Below are 18,641 nucleotides of genomic sequence, written 5' to 3'. Positions count from 1 at the left end.
ATGGTGGAAAATTTTAAAACACATGTGTGCTTTTTTTTTTTTTTTAAATAGGAAAGTCCTCAAATGTTATTTCCCTCCCCCTCTGAGGGAAAAACTTAGACAGTTGGCACTGGAACAGGTGTCCACATTAGAATATGTCCCCTCACTTCTGTGTAAAATGTTCGATTTCCCTTTAAAGGAGAAGTACAGTCAAGTCAGCTTTGGCTGTACTTATTTTGTGGATCACAGGAGTGCAAAGCAATCAGCAGTGAAAGACCAGCTCTCTGTTCACAGAGCACTGAGAACTAAAGGAGTTGTAAAGGGAAAAAAAATGTCACCTTAAAGCGGAGTTCCACCCTATTTTACAACTTCTTTGCATTCGTTTTTACACTGCCCCCTTAACCACTTCCAGACCTTAGGTGTTTTTCAGATTCGGTGTTTGCAAGACTAAAACAGTTTTTTCTGCTAGAAAATTACTTAAAACCCCCAAACATTATATATATTTTTTTCTAACACCCTAGAGAATAAAATAGTGGTCATTCCAATACTTTTTGTCACACCGTATTTGCGCAGCGGTCTTACAAGCGCACTTTTTTGGGAAAAAATTTACTTTTTTGAATTAAAAAATAAGACAACAATAAATTTGGCCCAATTTTTTTATATATTTTGAAAGATAATGTTACGCCGAGTAAAATGATGCCCAACATGTCACGCTTAAAAATTGCGCCCGCTCGTGGCATGGCGTCAAACTTTTACCCTTAAAAATCTCGATAGGCGATGTTTAAAAAATTCTAGAGATTGCATTTTTTGAGCTACAGAGTAGCTCAAGGGCTATAATTATTGCTCTCGCTCTAACGATCGCGGCGATACCTCACTTGTGTGATTTGAACACCGTTTTCATATGCGGGCGCTACTCGCGTTTGCTTCTGCACGCGAGCTCGTCGGGACGGGGCGCTTTAAAAAAATTTTTTTTTTGTTTTCTTATTTATTTTTATTTATTTTATTATTTTTTACACTGAAAAAAAATAAAAATAATAATTTGATCACTTTTATTCCTATTACAAGGAATGTAAACATCCCTTGTAATAGAAAAAAGCATGACAGGTCCTCTTAAATATGAGATCTGGGGTCAAAAAGACCTCAGATCTCATATTTGGGCTTAAATAAAAAAAATAAAAAAAATGTCATTTTTTCAAATGACCAAAAAAAAAATTTGTCTCTTTAAGAGGCTGGGCGGGACTGACGTTTTGACGTCACTTCCGCCCAGCCGAGCTATGGGGACGGGCGAAGGAGATTTTTCCTTCAGTCTCGTCCCCGCTCACCAGCCGACAGCATCCGATCGCCTCCGCCGCTACCGACGGCTCCGGTAAGCGGCGGAGGGCGCGGGAGAGCGGCGAGGGGCCCCTCTCCCGCCACCGATAACGGCGATCTCGCGGTGAATCCGCCGCGGAGACCGCCATTATCGGATTCCAGACCGCGCACACTAAAAATGGATACCTCGGTTGTGACAGCAGCTGCTGCCGTTACCGAGATATCCATCTTTAAAAATAGGACGTACATCGTCGTGCGCAGGTCTGGAAGTGGTTAAATACATTTGGGATGGTTTTTTTTTGTCTTTTAAAAACTCACATTTTTATCCGTGAGTCTCTTATTTCCCCGCCGCAGCGGAATGCCCCCCCCCCCCCGCCGCATCCAGCGCTGCTATGCCTCCTGGGATATGTGTTTCATCAATCCCAGGAGGCTGGGCTGAACATCGCAGCCGTGGATGAACATCTCGGGGGGAGGGAGGGAGGGCAGTGCCGCCCATAGAGGTGGTGTCCTTCCTCTTCTCCCTCTCCAACTCCTCCCCCGTCCTAGCTCCTCCACCCGTCCTAGCACCGCCCCCGTCCTCCTCCCTCCACCACCCGCCCGCCTGCCGTCTGTCTATGGTGCACGGAGATACAGATCATCAGACAGACAGAGCGGATCTCACTCTGTCTGATAGATCTGTATGTGAGAGCACCGAATGTAGTACAGCCCCGCCTCCCTGTACATAGAAACATCGCGCTCTGCACTGTGTGTTACAAGTCTAGTGCAGGGAAGCGGGGCTGTACTACGATCAGTGTACTCACATACAGATCTATCAGAGATACGCTCTGTATGCCTGATCATCTGTACCTCCCCCCACTCTGCACATAATGTTGTCACCGCACTAACGTCACCGCACTAATGTCACGCACTGATGTCACCGCACTAACATCACCGCACTAATGTCACCCACTGATGTCACTGCACTAACATCACTGCACTAACGTCACTGCACTAACGTCACCGCACTAACGTCACCGCACTAACGTCACCGCACTAACGTCACCGCACTAACGTCACCGCACTAACGTCACCGCACTAACGTCACCGCACTAACGTCACCGCACTAACGTCACCGCACTAACGTCACCGCACTAACGTCACCGCACTAACGTCACCGCACTAACGTCACCGCACTAACGTCACCGCACTAACGTCACCGCACTAATGTCACCGCACTAATGTCACCGCACTAACAAAATGAATTTATTGACAGTGCACATGTCTGGTATATGTATACACACCACATATATAACAAGAGATATATATCATCTTGTTATGTAGATATATCTGCACAGGAACAAATTATTTATTATATTTACTGGTTCCTGGAAGGAGGAGGGGAGGAGAGGGGAGGAGAGGAGGGGAGGGGAGGAGAGGAGGAGAGGTTTGCATAGATAAGAGGCGGTAACTTTCTCTGACACTCCCGTTGCTATTGAAACCTGATCTGAAACCATTACACTGCTTGTACAGCACTGAGCATGTGCGAGGCTGAAATCCAGGAAGTCATACAGTCTGGCTTCATGATGCCCACACTTAAGATGGCCCCAGTCAATTTCTGTTTTATAAAGTGTCTAAATGCTGTAACAACCTAACAAAACGGACCTTAGGTTTACAGACTAACTGTAGTAGAATACATTAAGCTTGTGTATTACAGGGGTTTTCATATTTAAAAAGTTTTTATTTTTAAATTTGTGGCCGGAACTCCGCTTTAATGCAATCTATGCATTAAGGTGAAAAAACATCTGCTGCTGCCCCCCCCCCCCCCCCCGAGCCCCCGTTATACTTACCTGACCCCTCGAAAGTCCCGCGCGGTCCCGATATCCTCTTCGCCGCTCAGCCTGGCCGCTGATTGGCTAGAGCGGATGGATTGAGAGCAGCGCAGCCATTGGCTGGCGCTGCTGTCAATCACATCCAGTGACGCGGCGCAATTTGTGACCACCATGCGAGCTCTCGCATGACTGTGGTTACTAATTGCGGGGAGGACCAGAGACAGCCGCCGAGGGACCCCAGAAGACATGGATCGGGGGGCCACTCTGTGCAAAACGAACTGCACAGTGGAGGTAAGTATGACATGTTTGTTATTTTTAAAAAAATGTTTTCCTTTAGTGACCCTTAAGCGATCAGTTGTCTTTAATCGCTCAGTTGTCAGTCTTAGAGCTGGCAGGGGACAGATGCAGCATCTAGGCAAGTATGATTTCTAAAAAAAAAAACAACAACCACCCATACCTCTCTTTTAAGTCTGTCTCAGTGACAATGGTCACTAGGACAAAGAGAGAGAGAAAGAGTGAAAATACCCAGTGTGAACAGAGGTGCCAATAAAAAGTTGACTGCGGTTATGAATCTTCCTTACTCTATTCAAAACAAAAAAAAGTTAAGGGGCCAGATTCAGGTAGGAGCTACGACGGCGTATCTCCAGATACGCCGTCGTATCTCTGGGTGTGAGGCGTCTTATCTTGGCGCCTGATTCAAAGAATTTAGATACGCCAGAATTTGTCTAAGATATGACCAGCGTAAGTCTCCTACGCCGGCGTATCTTAACTGCATATTTACGCTGGCCGCTAGGGGCGTGTACGCTGATTTACGCCTAGAATATGTAAATCAGCTAGATACGCCTATTCACGGCCGTCGCAGTACAGACACGCCGTTTACGTTAGGCTTTTTCCAGCGTAAAGTTACCCCTGCTATATGAGGCGCAGCCAATGTTAAGTATGGACGTCGGGCCAGCGTAGAATTTTCCGTTGATTACGTCGTTTGCGTAAGTCGTTCGCGAATAGGGCTGTGCGTCATTTACGTTCACGTCGAAAGCATAGGCTTTTTGCGGGTTAATTTGGAGCATTCGTAAAAAGCGTCATTTACGTGGGGTCACAATAAATGAACATAAAACACGCCCACATGTTCCACATTTGAATTAGGCGGGCTTACGCCGGCCTATTTACGCTACGCTGGCGCAACTTTGCTTTGTGAATACTGCACTTGCCTGTCAAAGTTGCGGAGGCGTAGCGTAAATAGGATACGTTACGCCAGCACACAAATACGTGCTCCCTACCTGAATCTACCCCAAGGTATGTGGACAGTTTTAAAAAAATGTAGGTTTGTTTTATCCAAGTAACCAATCAGCAATAGTGTCGTTTTTCTGACCAGATTGAGATGAGAAGGTGATTGGAAGTTATAGGTTATCTCACTTTGCACCCCGTAAAATGCACTTGACTGCAATATTAAATAAGGCTGCCAATGTATCAACACCCTGGTAAGACGGCGACAAGCTTTACCTTGCAGCACACGTTTACAGATGTTAGCTTACCTTTGAAGTCTGTTCTCGGTTTGTATTTGTGTCCCCCAAGGCAACAGCAACATGATGCTTGTCATCCAGAAGCATTTCCTATACAATACAATCAAAATGAATTACTGTTCCCTGAACACTGGAGTCCAACTTATCACAAAAATCTACAGTATGGTATTTGCATTTTGATGCAACTTCCGTTATTGCAAAATAAAGCTGGCACTTCTTAAAGTGAACCTGTTAGCCACGGTTTATGTAAAGGTCCTGTCTGATTGCAGAACCCACAAGAGGCCCATTACTTCTTAGAGCAAGAATAACCTCCCCATTACTTTCACTTTGATAAGAGGGGACTGTTTGTGTTCACAATGCAGCGCTTCTAAAACGCATTGCGATACAGCGCAGATGTCTGAATAGCTGGTTATTAAGGATGCCGTCATGTGCCAGCTCCTTAACAACCAGCTATTTATTGGTTGTTAAGGATATGGGCGGGTGGTTGTTAAGAAGCCAAAACCCACCAGCGTCCTTAACAACTGATAATGCCTCCTCCCAGTGGTCAGCATTAGACATGTGCAATTCGTTCTGTTTCTAATTCGTTTTTTTTACAAAAATTCGGAAATTCGTTAATTACGAATTTTCGTATTTACGATTTTTTTATTTACGAATTTTCGGACTTCCGAAAAAAAATTATTTACGAATTTTCGGACTTCCGAATTTTTTATTTAGGAATTTTTGTCTTTCCGAAAATTCAAATTTACGAATTTTCATATTTTCCAATTTTTTTAATTTTTCAAGTTTCGAATTTTTCAAGTTTCAAATTTTTCACGTTTCACATTTTTCACATTTCAAATTTTTCAAATTTCAAATTTTTCAAATTTCAAATTTTTCAAATTTCAAATTTTTCAATTTATCATTTTCGAAATTTGGAATTTTTCAATTTTCGAATTTTTCAATTTTCGAATTTTTCAATTTTCGTATTTCCGAATTTCGAAAATTGAAAAATTCGAATTTCGAAAAAAAATCGAAGTTCGAAAATTGAAAAATGTTTCAAAGTGTAGTGTAGCAGGGTGCTGTGTAATGTAAAGGGGTCCAGAGGTGCAGGGTGCTGTGTAATGTAAAGGGGTCCAGAGGTGCAGGGTGCTGTGTAATGTAAAGGGGTCCAGTGATGCAGGGTGCTGTGTAATGTAAAGGGGTCCAGTGATGCAGGGTGCTGTGTAATGTAAAGGGGTCCAGTGATGCAGGGTGCTGTGTAATGTAAAGGGGTCCAGTGATGCAGGGGGCTGTTTGATGTAAAGTTAAATTAAAACAAATTATTTGTTACAAATATTTTTTTCCTCTTTGTGTATGTTTAGGTGACCAGGGGGTGAGGGGTGAAGATGAGGGAGGGTGGGGGGTGCCACAGGATTAGCTTGCACAGGGCGCCTGAATGCCTAAGGCCGGCCCTGGAGCCAATAGATGTATATTGAGGTGTCTGGTCTTGCAGAGAATATTTACTATAAAAAGTTAGATATGGATGACATTTTTTTCTTGCTTTCTGCATTCATCACTAACTTAATATTGCCTAAGGAAAGGTAACTGTGTTTTTTTACATACTCCTGTACTTCTGACCATCAGAGCGTGTTTACATAATGATACATCACTTATTCTGACGCAGGAAAATATATACTTGAAAAACCAACAAAAAGATTAAAGTTCGAAGATCGATATGCACAGCTACCATGCAGGAATTCCTATATGAATTATTAACAGACAAAATGATTCACTTGGAAAGATGGTGAAAGCAGAACATAAATAAAACACAGAATAATGCTTAGATCTGCTGGGAGACCATCACTTTAACCACTTCCCTACGGCCGTACGACTATTGAAGGCCGCAGGGTGGTTCTAAATCTCTGAGCCGCCGTCAATTGACGGCAGCTCATTTCCGCGTTCCCCGCGCGCGCTCCCGAGCGCGCGGCGGGGAACTGCTGTGCTGGCCGTGTCCCTTGGACACAGCCAGTCACAGATCGCCGTGAACGGCCAATCGGAGCGGCCGTTTCCTAGGCGATCTGTGCGGCCAATGAGAGATGATCTCATATGTTTACATATGAGATCATTTCTCATTCCCGGCTCTCACAGACAGCGGTGCTGTCAGGTAGAGAGGAGACGGATCTGTGTCTCTTGTACATAGAGACACAGATCGGTCACCCCCCCAGTCACCCCCCCTCCCCCACAGTTAGAACACTAATTAGGGAACACACATTTAACCCCTTCCTCACCCCCTAGTGTTAACCCCTTCCCTGCCAGTCACATTTATACAGTAATTAGTGCATATTTATAGCACTGATTGCAGTATAAATGTGAATGGCGCCAAAAATGTGTCAAAGTGTCCGCCATAACGTCGCAGTCCCAATAAAACTCGCAGATCACCGCCATTAATAGTAAAAAAAAAAAAATAATAAAAAAAAAATAATTCTGTCCCTTATTTTGTAGGCGCTATAACTTTTGCGCAAACCAGTCGCTTATTGCGATTTTTTTTTTTTTTTACTAAAAATATGTAGAATATGTATCGGCCTAGACTGAGGATAAAAAATGTTTTTTTTTTTTTAAAAATTGAGCCATTTATTACAGCAACAATTAAAAAAAAAATATTTTTTTTAAAAATTGTCGCTCTATTTTTGTTTATAGCGCAAAAAATAAAAACCGCAGAGGTGATCAAATACCACCAAAAGAAAGCTCTATTTGTGGGAAAAAAAGGACGTCAATTTTGTTTGGGAGCCACGTCGCACGACCGCGCAATTGTCAGTTAAAGCGACGCAGTGCCGAATCGCAAAAAGTCCTCTGGACAGGAAGGGGGTTTAAGTGCCCAGTAAGGAAGTGGTTAATAATATGGCCATATAGAAAATTCCCAGCCCTCCAGATCTAAAATGTCGGTTTTATATTTGTTGTCTCAATCAGTCCTGTGAAGTTAGGAGAATACAAACTTGTCTAACACCTGTCCCTTTCCCCATCAATGTCACCAGCGGTGGATTAAGGCAGAATGGGGAAGCAGCCTGGGTACCCTCATCCCTTCGACCGACATTGGAAAGGCACAGAGAAGCCATCCCATTTGCATTGCCTGTACTGGTCTGCCCCATATCAAACACCAACTGCCTATTGAGTACATCCTCCCTACTGAAGTGACAGGCAGGTTGACTTTGAGGACAATCACTTGGCTCTTGTCTAGGTTGCCTTGTGAATTATCCAGGCTCTATGCCCCCCAGTGCAAATGGTTCACTTTGCCTACAGCGCATGTGTCAAACACAAGGCCTGCAGGCGGAATTTGGCTGCCACCCATTTCATATGGCCCTCGCGCCCAGGGCTTTTTATAAGCAGGAAGATGGCAGAACTTTGTTCCGCCACCTCCGACTCTCACCCTCCGCTTACCACTGTCAATTGTGGAAACAGAAGCCTTCTGTGTCTACAAGGACAGCTTTCCTCTCGACGGGTATTATAGATCCATGCCTGACCTGCACACATGGTGGGTACAAGGGAGATGAAGATGCAGTGTGGGATGAGGGGCATCCCGTGGTAGACTGCACTGTGATCCCTGCCTGGGTGCACAGATGCCAACCACTGATCTCCCTTGGAAGTGAGAGAAGTGGAACACTACATTGCTGGAAGGTACTAGAGCCAGGCAGGTAAGATGAGATGTGAGAAAGCTTTTTTTTGGGGGGGGGGGGGGGGGGGACAGGGCCATGGAGGGAGTTTTATGCAGAAGTGGGGGATGGTGGAGAGTGGTGCAGAGTTCAGAGCTGAAGAGGGGTGGAAGTGAGATGTGGACAGCCTGTGAAAGTGAGCTGCACTCTACATAGCACACCCCTAAACCCTACACTCTGTATGTAGTGCACTCTTCAACCCTGCACTCTGTACACAGTACATCTCCAAACTCTGTCCTGTATGTAGAGCACCTCTAAACTCTGCACTGTGTGCATAGGGCACCCCTAAAACTGAACTCTGTACACAACACATCTCGAAACTCTGTATGTAGCCCACTCCTGAACTCTGAACTCTGCATCGTGTGCATAGAGCACCCCTGAAACTGCACTCTGTGCATAGTGCATCCCTGAACTCCATATATAACACTCACTGGTATTTACTGCCCTTTAAGAACCTCCCACTGTTAGTGCAATTTGGTCACACCCACCGTTCAATGTGGTTCGGCACTGAGGGGGAAGGTTGAGTTCCTGCACCTGCAACCATAATGCTGATGCGTCCTGCGAGTCAATTGAGTTTGACCCCCCTGGCCTAGAGTAATAATTTCCCATAACGATTGAATGGATAGGGGAACTAAAGAAGCTACCTAACCTAAGGTTCCATTATCTGTGCCGGCCGCACTAGTTTTTTTTCCCCAGACTTTTCTTCTTTTTTTTTAACTGGTGATCACCTCCTGTTCCTTCATGTCTACATTGTTTTATCCGTGGAATATTTGGGGGCAGACAAGGTTGTTACACTGGTTGGACTTTAAACAGGTCTCCCCTTTGTTCATCTCCATTACATGGTAGACTGATGGAACCAGTAGTTTACACATTAGAGGTAAGGTTCTTTGTGCTTCTCTTCAGCTCACAGGAAGCGACTAAGGACTCTAAATCTGACAAGATCTAAGGGTGATGTTTGTACTTTTTGTTGCAGTGACCAAGGCTCTTCATTTTCAGTACTTGCTGAAAATGTTCTGAGCCTGAAAAGTGAAAACAAATGCAGCCACCACTTTTTTGTTTTTGGGCTTAGATACAATTGAATCTGTCTCTGACTCTGCATGTTATTTTAAAAGCCCATTCACAGCAGCAGCGTGCACTACCGCACTGCCACTGGAGTGCACTAAAAGGCGGCAATGCTAAAAACCTAACATGGCATGGTTTACTTTTTTTGTATGAACTTTATTGATATGTCACAAAATACATTTCATTACGTTTTATTGGCCACAGTGTGGTGCAATGCAGCGTACTGAGTTGTAACACACTGCCCTGAAAAAAAAGGTACAGTTGTTCAGTACACACCACCAAAGCATGCAGGCCTAAACTGACATGGTGGTGCACAAGGGTTTTTGCAATGTCTATGTTTTGAGACGGCGTTGGTCAAAGTTGCTCAGTACAGTGCAGCCCCAGGGGTAAACTCAGCTCCAGTGATACCTGTAAACAGCCACCTCCTTTCTAGCTGTTATATTCTCTGGTTTTCCTCTTATCTTGACAGCATAAAAATATTGGGAAAGTTAGGGCCCTTTCACACGGAGCGGATCCGTATTGATCCGCCCCGTGTGTGTTCGTCGGCTCAGCGGGGATCCTCCGTAAATCCCCGCTGAGCTGTCTGTGCAGAGACCGCCCTGTCTTTGCTCTGCTCTCCCTATGGGGAATCGGATGAATACGGACCGTGTGTCCGTATTCATCCGATCCGTTCTGCCAGACGGAAGAAAAATAGTTTTTTTTTTCCGTCTGAAAAAGCAGAACTTTGCGGACGTTAGCGGATGCATCATCCACTAACGTCTGCAATCCCATAGGGATACATTACAAGTCCGTAAACGGACTTGTAATAAACGGTCCGTTCGTCCGCACGCACGTGTGAAAGGACCCTAAAAGTGTCACTCACACCTGACTCTGATGAAAAAAACAAAAAAGAGGCCACCATCTCTTAAAGTGGTTGTAAAGCCACTTGTCATGTTCTTACAATCCACTCTGTTAGGTAACAATAAGAGTTCCCCACTGTATGTCCTTTATTTAAAAAAAAAAAAAAGCAGATTTCTACCCCCTTTCAGAGCGCCTCCCGGTGCTCACATGACTTCTCGCCTCTCTACTCTCTCAGTCTGAAAGCTACAGTGGGACAGTGGGAGGGGCCAAGAACTCCCTCTGACTTCAGCTGGGAGGAGGGGAGGAGAGAGGCGGGTGGTTACGTGAGGCGCTCTGAAAGAAGGTGGAAATCTGCTTTTTCTTTTTAAATAAAGGAGACATAGCAGATGACAGAGGCATGTAAACTGACCACAGCGTCAGGGCTCAGCAGCCATGATAAACCGTGGTCAGTTTACAAGGGGGGGGGGGGCAGAAACTGGCAGTATCAGACATTTATTTCAGGTGTTAGAAAGGGCCAACTTACACAGCACTGTGCTGTATAACATGCTTTTCTTTTTTTTTTTTAGGGTTAAAAACACTTTAAAAGGGGTTGTAAACCCTCTACCTTTTTCACCCTAGTGCATTAAGGTGAAAAACCTTCTTTACTTACCTTAACCCTTGTAATTCCTGCAACAGGAATGAGCACACCAGCTCTGGCCGGTGTCTCGTGTCCTGATTGGATAGATAGCAGTGCAGCCATTGGCTCCTGCTGTTATCAATCAAACCCAATGACGCAGGCGCGGGAACAAAGTCCTGCTGTCTGTGTCAACGCAGCAGCAGGACACTGGACCGCACCTGCATGGGTGTTCCGTAGGAGAGCGCTCCTCCGACGGTGACAATTGTGAAGAGGAGGAGCCAGGAAAGCCGCAGAGGGACCCCAGAAGATGAGGATCGGGGCCACTCTGTGTATAACCAACTGCACAGTGGAGGCAAGTATGACATGTTTGTTTTAAAAAAAAAACTGAACCTTTACAACCCCTTTAAGGCTGCATTCACACCTGAACGTAGGTTGTTCGGTCGTTTTTTCCGGCGTTTTTTTGCACGTATTCATGCTTATTTGCGCGTTTGCATACAGCGTCGTCCGACATTTTTGTACTTCGACGTTTTTTATTTTAGCCAATAGGAAAAATTATCATCTTTTCATCACTTGTTGCTATGTTGGTAGATTTTTTTTATCTTCTGCCTGGGTGAAATGTTCTATTGATTAAAGCGACAAAACGCCTGTAGCAAACGCTCGTTGTCACGCTAGTCGCTTGAATCGAGCGTTTCCATTACTTTCTATGGGAAATATAAACGCCCAAACCGCCCGATACGCGCAACAAAAAAGGGTCCGGAACTTGTTTGAGCTTCAGGCGTTCGGCTTCAGGCGTATTGGAGTGGAGATGTAAACCATCTCCATAGACAGTAATGTATTTTTTCCCCTCTAGCGTTTTTGAGCGTCGCTCTTCAGGCGACAAAACGCTCAGGTGTGAATGCAGCCTTAGGGCTAGATTCACATAGATTAGCGGATCTTTAGATCCGCGTAATCTATGTGATTTACGATCCGCCGGTGCAATTTTGCGAGGCTAGTGCAGTATTCACAAAGCACTTACCTCCAAACTTGCGCCGGCGGATCGTAACTCCCCCGGCGGAATTCAAATTTCGCGGCTAGGGGGGAGTGTACAATTTAAATCAGGCGCATCCCCGCGCCGATTTACCTGCGCATGCGCCGCCGGCGAAATTTCCCAGTGCGCGTGCTCCAAATGACAATGCTAGGACGTCATTGTTTTCGGCGTTAACGTAAATTACGGCCATCCGTATTCGCGACCGACTTACGCAAACGACGTAAAAAAAAAAAATTGACGCGGGAACGACGGCTATACTTAACATTGGCTGCGCCTCATAGAAGCAGGGGTAAGTATACGCCGGGAAAACCGCTACGTAAACGTCGTAACAACACTGCGTCGGGTCCGCGTACGTTCGTGAATTGGCGTATCACGCTGATTTACATATTTCTCCGTGTAAATCAGCGAGAACGCCCCCCGCGGCCATTTTTAAATTGCAGTTAAGATCCGACGGTGTAACACAGTTACACCTGTCGGATCTTAGGCATATCTATGCGTAACTGATTCTATGAATCAGTCGCATAGATACGACTGGCCTAAGTCAGAGAAACGGCGGTGTATCAGGAGATACACCGTCGTATCTCTATGTGAATCTGGCCCTTAGTGTAGATTTATTGGAATAAATGATAAAAACACACACTATTGCACTCACTGTAATAAAATAAAGTATTGCATGTTAAACTGTCCAGATCCCTCCATGGTAAATGGGCATCGGCTGATTTGGAGGAGAGACGGTTAAATACAAGAGAGTATGTCAGAGAAGCGGCCAGGCATAGCAGAGTAGTACATGGAAGCGGCCTGATCTGATGGCCTAACTCTCCAGTGACCTAGTCTCATTGAACAGCCATGGTAACATGCAAGAAGGGGACCCCAAGAGATGATGAAGCTTCACAGTTACCTTTCACATGCTTACCTCAAAAGACCAGTTTTCAAGCTCCTCGTCCAGCCACATTTTGGTCTCTGTGTAAACCTTACCGACCTCCATAGTTATGGGCGACACTCCAAAATCGACACGCTGCAGACTAAAGCCTAGTCCGACCCCTATGGCTTTTATAAAGCTTTCCTTTAGAGCCTAGAAGGAGAAACACAGAATCCACCAAAGTTTCAGAATTGATTGTAACAAAATATTATACATTATTTACTCTGTTCTTTTCTCTTAATAAAACCGGCACATATCTGCTCACTCATCCTTATGAATGTTGAGCTTCTTAAAATAAAATATTTATAGCGTCTTATCAGCAAAACGAAAAAAAAAAAAAAAAAAAAAACGCACACACAAGAGCAATATGTGGCTCGTGTCAGGGCTGCGGAAAACCTCTGTACTCTCCACGGTGAGAAACATATGTTTGTTTCTGTAACATTACACTGCTTAGCGGGATATTGCCGGATGATTAAGGCAAATGCAAAAAGCATGTTTAAGCACTACTGGAACAGTATGCAGATGGGATTACTGGGAAAATACAGCAACGTGTCTACAGCTCCATGAAGTCAACCAAATGCCAGATAAACAACTAAATACACATTTGAATTGCACACATAGGAGCGGTTATACCCTCCAAAGGATTTGTATTGCTGTCCAGCCATTTCTGAGATTTACACAGCCATAGAAGACAGCACAGCTGGTGACCCACCTATTTTATGCTACAGTTAGACCGAAAAACAAGGCCACCGGCTGCCCCTAGCCTGTTATTAGACATAAAAGCAACAGCAGCATGCTGCTGAAGTCGTCCATCTGCTCTCTACTCCTATCAGCATGCTTCATTATGATGCTTGATTTCCAATGCTGCACCTTCCTCTCCCAGGGCCATAACAGAGGTCAGCTACTACAGGAATGTTGAGTCTTATCCCAGGCACCAGGTCGCCACTGAAATTGCATCCTAGCTTTTTCCGAATGCTTCCACATACCCCGTGCACCCCCCCCCCCCATGGATCCCTAGCTCCGCTTGCCCATCTGATCGGCATAGCGGGTCCTGCCAAGAGGAAAGGGAGGAGAGCAAACACACGTCCACTCTCCACCCCTTCTTGTTGCTGACCCCAAAGTCACGTGTACGACGTCACTTCTGGGTTTCCATTGACAGTGTCTCCGACCATCAAGGCCTGTAAAGAATGTAATGCAGTGCGATTTGCATTGCATTACATTCAGTGGAGCCCAGAGGAGACATGTAGGGTCTTTTAGTGAGAGCCTGTCATCAAAAAAAATCATCACAAACCCATTCCCCCCCGCTTCACGGCCTACGAGCTGTGGCGTGGGCGGGCAGCGGAACAGAGGGCTGGGATCTCTGTTATATATCAATCACTAGCCCAACAAGGAAGCAAAGCCACTTTTCATGTCGGCTTGGGAAAATGATATTCAAATACAGTGGGATTTGGAGTCTTGGTCGTCTGCCTTTTCTAGAGCATACAAGGGGATCCAAAATGTCTCCCTAATTGAAGCCAACCTCAAAGTGTTGACACGGTAGTACCTCACCCCCGCCAAACTATCACTCTTGTTCCCATCTGCGACCCACTCTGCTTCAGAGGTTTGCGAAATGGTTGGATCTATGGCCCACATCTGGTGGGAATGCCCTAGAATTAGGCCCTTCTGGAAGAGTGTTCAATTTAATCCTAAAAGTAACAGGCATACGGGTCCCAAGAACCCCTGATGTAGCCCTCCCAACGCCCACATCCCCAGGACTCACAAATTCATTCAAATCTTGATCCACTTTATTTTATTAGGAGCTAAAATAACGTTAGCTAGGGCCTGGAAACAGCCCAAAGTGTCCGTTCTAGCTGCCAAACGCAAAATCTCCTGTATCATGACCCAGGAAAAACTGTCTAGCATTCTGCTCGATTCTAAAGACCGGTTTGAATCAATCTGGGAGCCCTGAGCTCATCACGTAGGCATTGCCCTCCGACCGGGCATCCCGGCATAATGCCCACGTAAGGTCTCTACTTAGTTGGTCAACGTCCCGTAGTCTGGCTCTACCCCCTCTTCCTATCCCCCATTTCTACTCCGTTTCCTCTCCCCCTCTGTTCTCCTTTTTCTTATTGTTGTTGACCTCTTACCATGTGGTTGTGACGGGACCCCCATTTTTCAGCAGTTGCTAGTCCATGATCCGGAGGCCCCGGTTAGTCAGTTCTAAGGGCTTCTTTTAGAGGTATACAGGATCGGTGTCCACATTTCCTTCTTTTTGACTAAAGTGTTGGGTTAGCCATGATTGTTGGTTACTTTTAGAGTAAGATGACCAGATTTTTAAAATGAAATCCGGGGACATATTTTTTCTTTACTAGTAATGGCAACAATCAGCGACTCTCTGCCCGTCGCCACCCGCCTCACAAGTCTTACTATTCAGGCCCCGGCTACTACTGGATGGGGAGCGGAGGAAGATCACTCCGCCAGGGAAGGCAAGGAGATAGGCAGGTGGCTGGCCAGGATTTGAGCCAAGGCAGAAGAACATGCGAGCGGAGCTGAATGGGCATGCGCCCAAAACTGAAGAAATATTCCCTCCGCTCCGAACCAGCACATAATCATCAGAAAGGGGCACAGATAATGGAAAAAATACTACCCACCCCTATGCAGGTAGGCACAGCGGGGCGGGTGTGTAATTATAATTTTTTTTATTTTAATTCTGGACCGATTGTCTTTGAAATTGCCCCTGCCCCCTATTAAATCCAATCTGGGGACAAAACCAGGGACAGACTTGGTCCGGGGACAGTGTGCTTTTGCGCAAACCAATTAATATACGCTCATTGTGATTTTTATTACCAGAAATATGTAGAAGAATACATATCGGCCTAAACTTAGCTTTTTTTTTAAAAAAAAATTGGGGATATTTATTATAGCAAAAGGTACAAAATATTGTGTTTTTTTTTTTCCAAAATTGGTGCGCTTTGTTAATAGCGCAAAAAACAAAAATTGTAGAGATAATCAAAATACCACCCAAAGAAAGCTCTATTTGTGGAGAAACAAGGACGTCGATTTTGTTTGGGTGCCACGTCGCACGACCGCGCAATTGTCAGTTAAAGCGACGCAGTGCCGTATCGCAAACAAAATGTAATTGAAAAGCATTTTCTGAGATATCAGATAAACCTTTTCTCTATGTGCTTCTCTGGTATACGATGGTACAAAGCCCAGGCCCTGGGGTGACATGATGAGGAGTATATGAAGCCCAGACCTTATTTATCAGCTGTTCCGGAGCCTGCGATTTACCCAGTGTCTGTAGAACATGTCTAGCTGAGCCCAGTCGCCGGCCATGCTCTTGATGGAGTGCCATTCCCTCTCGGTAAACTGACGATGCATGAGACGAAAGAACTCTTCGGTCGAGCCGCTGCCTGCAGAATTGCAAACATAAATTTAAATGGTGCGGGCTAAACACAATATTTTTCACTTTTAACAAGTAAAATGTGACCTTGCAGTAATATTGCTCTGGCTCAGTAATGGGCGAATCAAGCTGAAGATTTATCGTAGCGCTCCTTCCCTGTAATTTATATAAATGACTTTGTATAGTACAGTATTGGGAGCCTCGGTCTGAGAGCAGGACTAATGGCACCTGGAAACCCAGCCAGGCTCCGCACTGTAGTATCAAATAAAATATGGCTTAGGCATGGAGGGCTTGGAAAATTCATCCACTCAAATAAGCTAAAAATAAAAATATCACAGCAATAAAAAGTATGAAATGGCTCATAACATAGCTCAGATCCAGGCGCATATAAAAGATACAAATTCATGCAGCTGTGTATTCAGTAGATGTACTTTAACCACTTAAGGACCGAGCCTCTTTTTCAGATTTGTTGTTTACAAGTTAACAAACACATTTTTTTTTTTTGCTATAAAATTACTTAGAAAAACATGTATAATGTTTGGGGGTTCTAACACCCTAGAGAATAAAATGGCGGTCATTGCAATACTTTATGTCACACCATCTTTGCGCAGCGGTCTTACAAGCGCAATTTTTTTTTTTTTTTTATATTTTAAAAAAAGACAACAGTAAACTTAGCCCAATTTCTTTCAATATTGTGAAAGATAATGTTACGCCGAGTAAATTGATACTCAACATGTTACCAGGCCCATAGCGACAAGGCAAGCAAACCAAGCAATTGTTTGGGGGCCCGAGCTGGCCTGGGGCCCCAAGCAGGGTCCTTGCCAAGCTTCCTATAAATGCTGCAGCCGCCTGAGCGCTCTATAGAGAGCCTCAGGTGGCTGCAGCACTGCTGCCTCTCTCGTCACTTCTTCCCCTTCCCTGTAGCGTGGCCGAGCTCTTCTTCCTTCCTCCTGTCAGTCCGGCCGGGTACCGCACGGTACAGGAGATTCAGTTTCCTGTTCCCGGCCGGACTGACAGGAAGTGCACACTGAGTGCTCACTTCCTTTCAGTCCGGCCGGGAACAGGAAACTGAATCTCCTACCGCGCGGTACGGTAGGGAGGGGAGGGGGGTAAAAAGAACATAGGGAGGAAGTAAGGACACAGGGAGGGTGGAAAGGGGAGTAAGGAGGACACAGGGAGGGTGGAAAGGGGAGTAAGGAGGACACAGGGAGGGTGGAAAGGGGAGTAAGGAGGACACAGGGAGGGTGGAAAGGGGAGTAAGGAGGACACAGGGAGGGTGGGAGGGGAGTAAGGAGGACACAGGGAGGGTGTGGGTGAACTTAAACTGTATCGCTGTGCTGTGGTTCCTGTAGGCTTTGCGTTCGTGCCGGGGGGGGCAGATTGGGGGGCCTCCATGTCCATTTTGCTTGGGGCCCCCAAATTCCTTCAAACAGCCCTGCATGTCACGCTTCAAAATTGCGCTCGCTTGTGGAATGGCAACAAACGTTTACCCTTAAAAATCTCCATAGGCATGTTTTGAGTTACAGAGGAGGTCTAGTGCTAGAATTATTGCTCTCGCTCTACAGATTGCGGCGATACCCAACATGTGTGGTTTGAACACCATTTTCATATGTAGGCGCTGCTCATGTATGCATTCGCTTCTGCATGCGAGCTCGGCGGGACGGGCGCGTTTAAAACTTTTATTTATATTTTACCTTTTATTTTTTACACTGTTCTTTAAAAAAAAAAAAAAAGTGTCACTTTTATTTCTATTACAAGGAATGTAAACATCCCTTGTAATAGAAAAAAAGCATGACAGGTCCTCTTAAATATGAGATTTGGGGTGAAAAAGACCTTATATCTCATGGGCGGGATAAAAGCTAGATAGAAAAGAGCTGCATCCAAATTTGCTTGGAATCTAGGAGCTAGCTAAAAAAGTTAGGAGCCAGAAAACGCACCCCGTCCTGACGAGCTTGCGCGCAGAAGCAAACACATTCGTGAGCAGCGCCCACATATGTAAACGGTGTTCAAACCACACGTGAGGTATCGCCGCGATTGGTAGAGCGAGAGCAAAAATTCTAGCCCTAGACCTCCTCTGTAACTCAAAACATGCAACCTGTAGATTTTTTTAAACGTCGCCTATGAAGATTTTAAAGGGTAAAAGTTTGTCGGCATTCCACGAGCGGACGCAATTTTGAAGCGTGACATGTTGGGTATGAATTTACTCAGCGTAACATTATCTTTCATAATATTAAAAAACATGGGGATAACTTTACTGTTGTCTTATTTTTTAATTTAAAAAAGTGTAATTTTTTCCCAAAAAAGTGCGCTTGTAAGACCGCTGCGCAAATACGGCATGACAGAAAGTATTGCAACAATTGCCATTTTATTCTCTAGGGTGTTAGGATAAAAAATATATATAATGTTTGGGGGTTCTAATTAGAGGGAAGAAAAATTACATTAAAATTGCTGTTTAACTTGTAATGCTTAACTTGTAATACCAACGGCCACCACCAGATGGCGCCAGCTCACA

General features: G+C 45.0%; 1 protein-coding gene across 1 annotated transcript in view; it reads right to left on the bottom strand.

The window, feature by feature from the left end:
- The window catches only part of AASDHPPT (aminoadipate-semialdehyde dehydrogenase-phosphopantetheinyl transferase), a 59,807-nt gene that overhangs the window by 5,855 nt on the left and 35,311 nt on the right, over window positions 1–18,641 (bottom strand). The window contains exons 3-5 of the mRNA XM_040340242.1: window positions 16,018–16,139; window positions 12,742–12,900; window positions 4,631–4,708 (exon numbers count right to left, since the gene is read on the bottom strand). Of these exons, the coding sequence (XP_040196176.1) occupies window positions 4,631–4,708; window positions 12,742–12,900; window positions 16,018–16,139 (359 nt within the window). The remainder of the gene's footprint in view (window positions 1–4,630; window positions 4,709–12,741; window positions 12,901–16,017; window positions 16,140–18,641) is intronic.

The sequence above is a fragment of the Rana temporaria genome, chromosome 2 (assembly GCF_905171775.1).
Source record: "Rana temporaria chromosome 2, aRanTem1.1, whole genome shotgun sequence".
Taxonomy (NCBI): Eukaryota; Metazoa; Chordata; class Amphibia; order Anura; family Ranidae; genus Rana; species Rana temporaria.
This window is presented reverse-complemented; position numbering and strand designations above follow the sequence as displayed.